Source organism: Scyliorhinus torazame, chromosome 18 (assembly GCF_047496885.1).
Source record: "Scyliorhinus torazame isolate Kashiwa2021f chromosome 18, sScyTor2.1, whole genome shotgun sequence".
Classification (NCBI taxonomy): Eukaryota; Metazoa; Chordata; class Chondrichthyes; order Carcharhiniformes; family Scyliorhinidae; genus Scyliorhinus; species Scyliorhinus torazame.
Genome location: NC_092724.1, coordinates 68,801,623 through 68,814,092, shown reverse-complemented (window position 1 = coordinate 68,814,092; position 12,470 = coordinate 68,801,623). Strand labels below are relative to the sequence as shown.

Sequence of the window (12,470 nt, the reverse complement as noted above, 5' to 3'; positions counted from 1 at the left end):
ATAAACATGGCAAGTCAATAAGATACAAAACTTTGTACAGTGGATTCTTCCCGTACATGTCAGTTTCCGGATCCTACCACGTGTTTTCTTGCTCAAATGCCCCACAGAGAACCACCCCCCCCCCAAACCGCTGACCCCTCCTCCCCTCCCTGGGTTGCTGTTGCTGCTGTCCGACCTTCCTCTAACGGTCCGCGAGATGGTCTAGGAACGGTTGCCACCGCCTGTAGAATCCCTGCGCAGACCCTCTCAAGGCAAACTTTATCCTTTCCAACTTAATGAACCCAGCCATATCATTTATCCAGGCCTCCATGCTGGGGGGCTTCGCCTCCTTCCACATTAGCAAGATCCTTCGCCGTCTACTAGGGACGCAAAGGCCAGAATGCCGGCCTCTTTCGCCTCCTGCACTCTCGGCTCGTCCACTACTCCAAATAGTGCTAGCCCCAGCTTGGCTTGACCCGGACTTTCACCACCTTAGATACTGTTCCCGCCACTCCCCTCCAGAACCCCTCCAGTGCCAGGCATGACCAAAACATATGGACATGGTTTACCGGACTTCCTGAGCACCTCCCACATCTGTCCTCTGCCCCAAAGAACCTACTCAGCCTCGCCCCCGTCATATGCACTCTATGAACCACCTTAAATTGTATCAGGCTAAGCCTGGCACACGAAGAAGAGGAATTAACCCTACTTAGGGCATCAGCCAACAGCCCCTCCTCAATCTCCTCCCCCAGCTCCTCCTCCCATTTACCCTTCAGCTCCTCTACCAACGCCTCCCCCTCTTCTTTCATCCCCTGGTATATCGCCGACACCTTGCCCTCTCTGATCCATACACCCGAGATCACCCTGTCTTGAATCTCCTGTGCCGGGAGCAACGGGAATTCCCTCACCTGTCGCCTCACAAACGCCCTCACCTGCATGTATCTGAAAGCATTTCCCGGGGGTAGCGCAAACTTCTCCTCCAGTGCCCCTAAGCTCGCAAACGTCCCGTCGATGAACAGGTCTCCCATTCGTCTAATCCCTACCTGATGCCAGCTCTGAAATCCCCCGTCCATCCTTCCTGGGACAAACCGATGGTTGATCTAATCGGGGACCACACCGAGGCTCCCGTCACACCCCTATGCCGTCTCCACTGCCCCCAGATCCTTAAAGTTGCCGCCACCACCGGGCTCGTGGTATACCTTGACGGCGAGAGCGGCAGCGGTGCCGTCACCAGCGCCCCCAGGCTTGTTCCTTTGCAGGATGCCATCTCCAACCTCTTCCACGCCGCCCCTTCTCCCTCCATCACCCACTTACGGATCATTGCTACGTTGGCTGCCCAGTAGTTACCCTCCAAATTCGGCGACACCAACCCACCTCTGTCTCTGCTATGCTCCAAGAACCCCTCCTTACACTCGGGGTCTTGCTTGCCCACTCAAATCCCGTAATGCTCCTGCTGATCCTCTTAAAAAAGGCTTTAGTGATCACAATTGGGAGGCATTGGAATACAAAAGGAAATCTCGGGAGGACCATCATTTTAACCGACTGTACCCTACCCGCCAGCGAGAGTGGCAACATGTCCCACCTTTTTAAATCCTCCTCCATCTGTTCCACCAACCGCGTCAAATTAAGTTTGTGCAGTGCCCCCCAGCTCCTAGCTACCTGAATCCCCAAGTATCGAAAGCTCCTTTCTGCCCTCCTCAACGGTAGGTCGTCTATCCCTCTTCCCTGGTCCCCCGGATGGATCACAAAAAGCTCACTCTTTCCCACATTGAGCTTATAGCCCGAAAAATCTCCAAACTCCCGTAGGATCTGCATAACCTCAACCATCCCCTCCACTGGATCCATCACATACAGCAACAGATCGTCTGCGTACAGCGACACTCGATGTTCCTCTCCCCCTCGAACCACCCCCTTCCATTTCCCCGACTCCCTTAACGCCATGGCCAAAGATTCAATTGCTAATGCGAACAGCAGAGGGGACAGGGGGCACCCCTGCCTCGTCCCTCGATACAGCCGGAAATACTCCGACCTCCGCCGGTTCGTGACCACACTCGCCACCGGGGCTTTATACAGGAGCTTAACCCAACTGATAAACCCTCCCCCGAACCCAAACCTCCTCAACACTTCCCAGAGATACTCCCACTCTACTCAGTCAAAGGCCTTCTCCGCGTCCATGGCTGTCACTATCTCCGCTTCTCCCTCCACCGATGGCGTCATTATCACATTTCGGAGCCTTCGCACATTAGTATTTAACTGCCTACCCTTTACGAATCCCGTCTGGTCCTGATGAATCACCCCCGGGACACAGTCCTCAATCCTCATGGCCAACATTTTTGCCAGCAACTTAGCGTCTACATTAAGAAGCGAGATCGGTCTATACGACCCACATTGCAGTGGGTCCTTATCCCGCTTCAAGATCAAAGAGATCGTCGCCTCCGACATTGTCGGGCAGGGTCTCCCCCCCTCCCTTGATTCATTGAAGGTCCTTACCAGCAACGGGGCTAACAGGTCTGCATACTTCCTGTAGAACTCCACCGGGAACCCGTCCGGCCCCGGGGCCTTCCCTGCCTGCATGCTCCCCAGTCCTTTAACCAGCTCCTCCACCCCGATTGGTGCCCCCAAACCAGCCACCTCCTGTACCTCCACCCTTGGGAACCTCAACTGATCCAAGAATTGCCACATCCCCTCTTTTCCCTCTGGGGGCTGGGACCTATACAGTTCCTCATAAAAGGCCTTAAAAGCCTCATTCACTTTCCCTGCCCTCCGCACCGTAGTTCCCTTGCCATCTTGGACTCTACCTATTTCCCTCGCTGCCATCCTCTTACGGAGCTGGTGTGCCAGCATCCAGCTCGCCTTACCCCCATATTCGTATATCGCCCCCTGTGCCTTCCTCCACTGTGCCTCTGCCTTCCCTGTAGTCAACAGGTCGAACTCCGTCTGGAGACTTCGTCTCTCCCTGAGCAGTCCCTCATCCGGAGCCACTGCATAACTCCTGTCCATGCTTAAAATCTCCCCCACTGACCTCTCCCTTTCCCTGCCTCTCTCTTCACCCTGTGAGCCCTGATGGAGATAAACTCTCCCCTGACCACCGCCTTCAGCGCCTCCCATACTACTCCCACCTGCACCACCCCATTGTCGTTAGCCTCCAGATACCTTTCAATACACCCCCGCACCCTCCCGCACACCACCTCGTCTGCCAGCAGTCCCAAATCCAACCTCCACAATGGGCGTTGGTCCCTCTCCTCCCCCAACTCCAGCCCAGTGCGGGGCATGGGTGAAATGGCTATGGCCGAATACTCCGTTCCCTCCACTTTCGGGATCAATGCCCTGCCCAGAACAAAAAAATCTACCCGTGAGTAGGCCGTATGAACGTGGGAGAAAAAAGAAAATTCTCTGGCCAAAGGCCTGGCAAATCTCCACGGATCTACTCCCCCCATCTGATCCATAAACCCCCTAAGCACCTTGGCCGCAGCCGGCCTCTTCCCCGTCCTAGATCTGGAACGATCTAATGCTGGGTCCAGCACCGTGTTCAAATCCCCACCCATTATCAAACTCCCTACCTCCAGGTCCGGAATACGCCCCAACGTCCGTTTAATGAATCCAGCATCGTCCCAGTTTGGGGCATATACATTCACCAGTACCACCTCCGTCCCCTGCAACCTACCACTCACCATCACGTATCAACCTCCCTTGTCCGCTACCATGTTCTTGGCCACAAACGCGCCCCCACCCCGGCCGACTAGCCATCTCCTATCTTAGGCCAGTCCCGTGCTCGCGCCTCCCACACCCTCCAGTCCCCCAGGGATCCCCGCCCCGACCACCTCTTCCATTTTCAGTTCCCCCTCGGACAGTGCAGCAGCAACCCTAAACTCTTCCCCCCCCCCCCCAGATCCGCATCTAGCTCTTTTGCTCCCCCCGTATTACTTCTGTGAGTCAGCTGACTTCTGCTGACCCCGGCTTCCCCCGTCTTCCAGTTGATCTCCCCGTGTGGGAGTCTCTCCTCCTCCTTACCTTCCTCCATCCCCCCCCCCCCCTCTTTTTTGGCGCGGGAAAAAGCCTGCGCTATCCTGAGCCAGCTCCGCCCCCTATGGCGCAGCTCCTGTTGCGGCCATTATCCCAGTTCCCTCATCCCCGAGTCTCACATCCCTCCAGCACCGACGCCCACTTCCCCATCATCATCATCATGTCTGCAGAAAAGAAAAAAGGAAATTTTAGGAATTTTAACCAGGACTCTACCCACATCCCCATCCATCATCCCACCCATGCAATATTCTTTACCCATATTTACAACCCCCTGTGCAACCACATCTCCTCAGTTCGAGTCCAGTTTTTCCATCTGAATAAAGGTCCAAGCCTCTTCTGGTGTTTCAAAATAATGGTGTCGGTCCTGATGAGTAACCCACAGTCGCGCAGGCTGCAGCATGCCGAACCTGACTCTTTTTTTTATGCAGCACCGCCTTGGCCCAGTTGAAGCCAGCTCTCCTCTTTGCCACCTCCACGCTCCAATCCTGATATACTCGGATCACCGCGTTCTCCCATCTACTGCTCCGCACCTTCTTGGCCCATCTCCGCACACTTTCTTTGTCCGCGAAGCGGTGGAATCTTGCCACTATCGCCCTTGGCGGCTCATCTGCCTTGGGTCTCCTCGCCAGGACCCAATGAGCTCCTTCCAGCTCCAGGGGGGTCGGAGAGGCCTCCACACCCATCAGGGAATGGAGCATCGTGCTCACGTACGCCCCGGCATCAGCTCCCTCCACTCCTTCGGGAAGACCCAGAATCCGGAGGTTGTTCCTTCTCGACCTGTTCTCCAGGACCTCAATTCTCTCGGCCCACCTCCTGTGCACCGCCTTGTGCGCCTCCATTTTTACCGCCAGGCCCAGGGTCTCGTCCTCGTTGGTATTCACTTTCTCATTCAACACACAAAGCTCCACCGCCTGGATCTTCTGGGTCTCCTTCAGCCCCTCGATCGCCAACAGCATCGGCGCCAGCACCTCCTTTTTCAGCTCCTCTACACATCGCTTGAGGAACTCCTGCTGGTCTGGCCCCCACGCTGCTCTCTCTCCGCCATCTTGTTTTTTTCACCCCATTTTTGGTCTCTGCTCCAGGGCCTCTTTCCTTGTCGCTCCACCGCTGATCTCTGCCATAAATTGTGAGGGGGGACCTCACTGCACCTTCCCACACGGGATTGAATCAAAACAGCTCCATTGGGGCTCCTCTAGAGAGCCCGAAAGTCCGTAGTCGCGGGAGCTGCCGAAACGCGCGGCTTAGCTCCGCATCGCCGCAACCGGAAGTCTCGGAAGTAGGATTAATGGTTTGTGTTCATCTGCAAGGATGGATATCAGAAAAGTATCTAGCTTGGTTTTCAACTTGCTAAAAGCAGTTGTCAGTCCACGAGTCTGCTCCGCACAAGGAGCACAAGATTGCTCCGCACCCATCAGGGTATATATATATATATATATGGGGCTCTCCAACAAACCTGCGTGCCTCCTTGAGAAGTAAAGAGCATGTTATGTTGAGTTGATGGGTGATCCAACAGTGTTCTGGTTTTATGTAAGATTCCAGATCCGTCTACGGCATAGGGTGAAACATGTGTTTTATTGATTTTTTGGGGGGTGAGACTTCCATCCCAGGTGGCCCTCGGAAAGAGATTAGAAACAAAACCTCGAAAGGTGGATGAAGCAGCTTTTACTCGCCTCACTCACTGTCTTTAATGATATATCAGATTGCATTGCAATGTCTGTATCAAGCATTGATGGATTCACCTGGGGATCTTTTGTGATCTATTTGCTACCTGAAATAATTGGATAATCAGTGAATGATGGTGGCTTCCCTCACTTTCAGTGTCCTGGTTTGCTTTGCCCAAAAGGATTACAAATGTTTTGTTTGTTGTTGGCCCCAATTAATCTGTGGTTGGTGATTTTGGTGGGTGTCGACCTCCACCTGAACCCAATTTTTTGGAGTGCACTTTGCAATTTGTTCATTCTTTCATTTGTATAGATCGAGTCTTTCATCACCATGAGATATTTCAAAACCACTGAAGTACTGTGCATTTGACTTGTAGTCTCCATCGTAACGTAGGAGCAACAAGTTCACACACAGTCATCCTATGGGCTAAATGATCAGGCAGTCTGTCTCAGTGATGTTGTTTGAGGAATAAGCTGAGAGCCACTGGAAGATCTCCCATGCTCTTCTTTGAACTGTTCCATCAGATCTTCCAGTTTGGAACAAGATTAAACGCTGAGGATTTTAAGAGTGTAAGTGATGGGAGCCGTAGGACTGTGACTGATGGGAACCTTTTGAGATGCGTTAAGAGAATCATACAGAAATTTGCACAAAATTACAGTGGAGTGTAGAATTTCTATTTCCTTTAGTGGATGAATGGGTTATATGCCTCCATCTTAAGTGGCAACAGCCATGATTTTGAAACCAAGTGTTGAAATGCAAAACTTTCATATTCTGTCCTAAAGTAGCTAATCTGGGTAAAGAGCTTGGTGTGATACAAGGCATTAAAACTGAATATGAAATATATTTGTAGGTATAGCACAATTTGGTTTAATCCCAATATTTTCAATGCAAAACTAAATTGAGATATGGACGCAGTTTGGGCAGCACAGTAGTACAGGGCAGCATGGTAGCACAAGTGGATAGCACTGTGGCTTCACAGCGCCTGGGTCCCAGGTTCGATTCCCCGCTGGTTCACTGTCTGTGCGGAGTCTGCACGTTCTCCCCATGTCTGGGTTATGGGTCGGTGCAGACTCGATGGGCCGAATGGCGGCCTCCTGCACTGTATGTTCTGTTTATTAATGATTTAATACAAAAGCAAAATATTGGGAATTATGGAAATCAGAAATAAAAACACAAAATGTTTTTCTGGCAGTATCTGTGAAGAGAGAACAGCGCTAACATTTCAAGTCTGTATGATTCTTCAGAGCACCTTCTAAGACCTGCTGATGTTTTTCCTGTTGCAGATCAGGAGTTGAGGAATGTCATTGACAAACTGGCACAGTTTGTGGCCCGAAATGGCCCGGAATTCGAGAAGATGACGATGGAGAAACAGAAAGAAAACCCCAAGTTTTCTTTTCTGTTTGGAGGTGAATACTACAATTATTACCAGTACAAACTGGCAATCGAGCAGCAATGTAAGTATGAAAACAGCATTCAGATTTCAGAAGTGGTAAACCTATGTGGATACTAAATAAAGTGGTGGAAATATAGAACGCGTTGCCTGAGAGGTGTAGGCAGGTACTCTTGCAACATTTAAGAAGCATCTGGATGAGCACTTAAATCGCCAAGGCATAGGATATGGACCAGGTGTTGGTAAATGGGATTAGTATAGATTGGTATTTGATGGTCAGCATAGACATGGTGTGCCGAAGGGCCTGTTTCTGTGCTGTATGACTCTAAAGAGACAGGAAATTGCACTTGTTGCCGTTAATCTTTAAGGCTTGCAGCTTACTCCATTATGTTTGAACCTTAATTGTAGAAATGAAAGTTCCTTTCTGTCACTGGGGGTTTGTTTTCACTCTTTCTCCAAATACCACCCCTCACTGAGAAAATTTGCTGCTGTATATGGCCATTAATTTGTTCAGCTAAAAGACTAAAGGATTGTTTATATTGAGTGGAAGGTAAGAAAAAAATCTTGCTTAACAAAAGGTAACCGGCATTACCAATATTTTGATGTAGTGTCTTATAGTTTAACCTTTCACAGTAACTTCATTGAAGCCTACTTGTGACGCTAAGCGATTATTATTATTATTTTGGTGATATATATGATCAATGTGATTATCAAGACCCAAACTTTATGTATATAGGTAAGGCTAATCTGGATACCGTGGCAACATTGTGCCTACAAGTGTAACTACTATCTGAATCACGGTAAATAGGTGAAATTAATCCCAGGGAAACAATTAACACATTGGTTTGCAACTTATTTTTAAAAATAACAGCAATAATAACATAACCTTTGGAATTCAGTGTTTTCCGAGGAATTTAGGTTTGTCATCCCTGAGTTAGCTTTCTATTTATGGAGAAATAATAAAACAGGGATACTTTGTAAGAGAACAGATGTACATTTAATCAACCTTTGAAGATATAGTCGTTTGATTATACAGAACTTGAGTATTGTTGCAAAAAAAGACATAATAATAATCTTTATTGTCACAAGTAGGCTTACATTAACACTGCAATGAAATTACTCTGAAAAGCCCCTAGTGTCAAAGCTTTTGGTCTTGTACTCATCAGGACACTTCAAGAATACCAATATAAGGGAAAAACAACAATTTATACTGTCTGAGAAGAAAGTGACGATTGATTGGCAAGTGGACTCTGATTGGTAGAGGCATTGCCATAGAGAATGCACCAATTGATGGTTCCAACTCCATCTACAGTTTGCTGACGATACGACCATAGTGGGCCGGATCTCGAATAACGACGCGTCAGAATATAGGAGGGAGGATAGAGAACCTAGTGGAGTGGTGCAGCGACAACAATCTCTCCCTCGGCAGCACGGTGGCGCAGTGGGTTAGCCCTGCTGCCTCACGGCACCAAGGACCCAGGTTCGATCCCGGCCCTGGGTCACTGTCCGTGTGGAGTTTGCACATTCTCCCCGTGTTTGCGTGGGTTTCGCCCCCACAACCCAAAAGATGTGCTGGGTAGGTGGATAGGCCACGCTAAATTGCCCCTTAATTGGAAAAAATGAATTGGGTACTCTAAATTTATATTTAAAAAAAAAGAATCAGACTGAATATACAAGGACCAGCAGGGGAGTGAAAAAACGAATAGATGTATGAATCGAGTACTTTGCATCTGTCTTTTCAAAGGAATAAGGTGCTACCCAGGCAGAGGTGAGAGAGAAAATAACTGGGATAGTCAAAGAAATGCATTTGAGAAGGAGGAGTTGTTAGCCTTTCTATCTTTACTCAAAACAGATAAGGTACCAAGACTGAATGAGATGCATCCAAAGATACGGAGAGAAGTGGGAGAGGAAATTGCAGAGGTACTAATGATCAGTCTTCCTTTGGCTACTGGACAGAAACCCCAAGATTTTATTTAATTTGTAAGACTGTGAGAAAAGGATACTTTGTTCCAGGAGTGATTCCACGCATAAATAGGGATATGGTATATTAAAATAAACATTATTACTAACACAGTATTACTAACTTTTTAAAATATATCAAATTCAATTTTTCCAATTAAGGGGCAATTTAACATGGCTAATCCACCTACCATGCAAATTTTTTGGGTTGTGGGGGTGAGATCCACACAAACAAGGGGAGAATGTACAAACCCCACATAGATGGTGACCCAGGGCCGGAACCGAACTCGGGTCCTTTGGTGGCGTGAGGCAGCAGTGCTAACCATTGGGCCGCCATGCCGCCCATAAGAATAAAGTTGGGCTATTTGGGAAAGAAATCGGGAAGTAGTGGACAGTTAAATCTCCAGCTCTGTCCTCAAAAAGTTGAGTGCTGCGTCATTTGAAATTTTCATGACATAGAACAAAGAACAGTGCAGCACAGAACAGGCCCTTCGGCCCTCGATGTTGTGCCGAGCTTTGTCCGAAACCAAGATCAAGCTATCCCACTCCGTCATTCTGGTGTGCTCCATGTGCCTATCCAATAACCGCTTGAAAGTTCCTAAAGTGTCCGACTCCACTATCACAGCAGGCATTCCATTCCACACCTTAACCACTCTCTGAGTAAAGAACCTACCTCGGACATCCCTCCAAATCTCCCACCCCGAACCTTATAGTTATGCCCCCTTGTAACAGCTACATCCACCCGAGGAAATAGTCTCTGAATGTCCACTCTATCTATCCCCCTCATCATCTTATAAACCTCTATTAAGTCGCCTCTCATCCTTCTCCGCTCCAAAGAGAAAAAATAGTGAGGTGACCAGAACTGCACACAATACTCCAAATGTGGTCTCACCAGGGTCCTGTACAGTTGCAGCATAACCCCACGGCTCTTAAACTCAAGCCTGCTGTTAATAAACGCTAACATACTATAGGCCTTCTTCACGGCTCTATCCACTTGAGTGGCAACCTTCAGAGATCTGTGGACATTAACCCCAAGATCTCTCTGTTCCTCCATATATGACATATAGAACATAGAAAATACAGCACAGAACAGGCCCTTCGGCCCACGATGTTGTGCCGAACCTTTGTCCTAGATTAATCATAGATTATCATTGAATTTAGAGTGCAGAAGGAGGCCATTCGGCCCTTTGAGCCTGCACCGGCTCCTGGAAAGAGCACCCTACCCAAACTCAACACCTCCACCCAACACCAAGGGCAATTTTGGACATTAAGGGCAATTTATCATTGGCCAATTCACCTAACCTGCACATCTTTGGACTGTGGGAGGAAACCGGAGCACCCGGAGGAAACCCACGCAGACACGGGGAGGACGTGCAGACTCCGCACAAACAGTGACCCAAGCCGGAATCGAACCTGGGACCCTGGAGCTGTGAAGCATTTGTGCTATCCACAATGCTACCGTGCTGCCCTTAAGAACAAATAAATCTACACTATATAATTTTACCGTAATCCATGTACCTATCCAATAGCTGCTTGAAGGTCCCTAATGTTTCCGACTCAACTACTTCCACAGGCAGTGCATTCCATGCCCCCACTACTCTCTGGGTAAAGAACCTACCTCTGATATCCCTCCTATATCTTATATCTATCATATTGTTGGATATCATTGTCAAGGAACATGAAACAAAGTCAGGTAAATGAAGTTGAGATGCAAGCCTGCCATGATCTAGTTAAATGGTGGAGCAGGTTCAAGAGGATCAATGGCCTATTCCTATTCCCTATGAATTGTAGTATCTTTTCCTCACATTACAAATTTAAAAATTGTTGGGATTGCGCATCCGGTTTCCGAAATATAAATTGGGGTCCGTCACAGTGCTGAACCCACCAAGGACGTCCCACTGATGGCCTATTAATTGCCTGATTGGCTTGTAATTGACGGACCTTCTCCAAAGGAGGCAGTAAAGCAGTCAAGACCCCTGACCCCCTCATAAATTTCGCCCCATCTGTCTGCTTTCACAGACAGCACTGTGTTTAGAAATGTTGATTCTCTGTATCTTCCAACCTGCTTGAGAGTCAAAGAAGTACAAGCAAGTCACACAGAGTTGCAGCACTTCCATCAGCATTCAGAATTCGAGGTTAAAGTAAAACGCTGGTAAGCAAAGTGCACTCTGTTGATATAGGCATGCAGTTGTTACAATGAAGTAGGAAACTTTGTTTTAACTTTGCTAAGGTGGGTGGTTATTGGCCGCCGTAATGGCGGTCTGCCTGGGCACCGCCCCAGTCCCGTGGGGAGGGTCACCCCGGCCACTCGGCCTGTTCCCCCACCTCACCCCAGCTCGCTTGACCAGAGGCCAGCTCGTAGTTGCTCCTCTCCATGTCCTACCTTCTCTCTCCCTCAGCAGCCCCCATGCTGGTTTCACGATTTTTAAAAGCACAAGTGGGGGGGGGGGCACGGTAGAATAGTGGTTAGCACAGTTGCTTCACAGCTCCAGGGCCCAGGTTCGATTCCCGACTTGGGTCATTCTCTAAGTGGAGTTTGCACTTTCTCCCCGTGTCTGCGTGGGTTTCCTCCGGGTGCTCCGGTTTCCTCCCACAGTCCAAAAATGTGCAGGTTAGGTGGATTGGCCATGCTAAATTGCCCTTCGTGTCCAAAAAGGTTGGGTGGGGTTAGTGGGTGTGTGGGCTTCGATAGGGTGCTCTTTCCAAGAGCTGCTGCAGACTCGATGGGCCGAATAGCCTCCTCCTGCACTGTAAATTCTATGATTCTATGAAGTGAACCAAGCCGTTCGGAGCTCGGCCCATCGTGGAGGCTCCGGAGAATACCGGCTGGGGCCCGCCACTGATATGCAAACTGTTTACTGTACGTGCATTCCGGTACACATTGGCGATGCTGTCGAGGTGATGGAGAATCACGATTTGGTGTCAAATCAGTGCCCGCCGCGATTTTGGCGTCAGAACCTATTCTCCGTCCAATTGTGTTTTGCGATTTCGGCGTCAGGTAGCCGAGAATCCCGCCCTTTGTCACTGTCGATAATTTTTCTCTGCTTTTATCTTTCATTTTGATCAAGGTTTGTGTTTTCATTTAACCCTCAGGTCAAAAATTGGCAAGTTCATATGTGTGCATATGTTTGGTTGGTTGCGCTTCCTTTTTTTTAAAGGTTGAGGCAATACTCGCACCTCAGTTGGGAGCTTTACACATAAAAAGATAAATAAATTCTCTCCTGACTGAAAATTTCTTTTTGTTTTTAAAATGTATTTTATTCCAAACCTATTCAAAAATACAAAAACATACATAATCTGGGGAATATTCTGTACAACTCAGAATTTTACAGCCTGTACAAGCTTTTTCCCTTTTTCGCTCCCCCACCCCACAAACAATTCCTTAAACATGGTCGTAAACAATCCCCACCGTGTCTCAAAGACCTCTGCTAAACCCTTCAATTCAAACTTAATCTTC

General features: G+C 48.7%; 1 protein-coding gene across 2 annotated transcripts in view; it reads left to right on the top strand.

The window, feature by feature from the left end:
* Window positions 1-12,470, top strand: part of cherp (calcium homeostasis endoplasmic reticulum protein) — a 162,853-nt gene that overhangs the window by 42,721 nt on the left and 107,662 nt on the right. For both annotated transcript variants that reach the window (XM_072482850.1, XM_072482849.1), the window contains exon 2: window positions 6,948-7,118. In XM_072482850.1, the coding sequence (XP_072338951.1) occupies window positions 6,948-7,118 (171 nt within the window). The remainder of the gene's footprint in view (window positions 1-6,947; window positions 7,119-12,470) is intronic.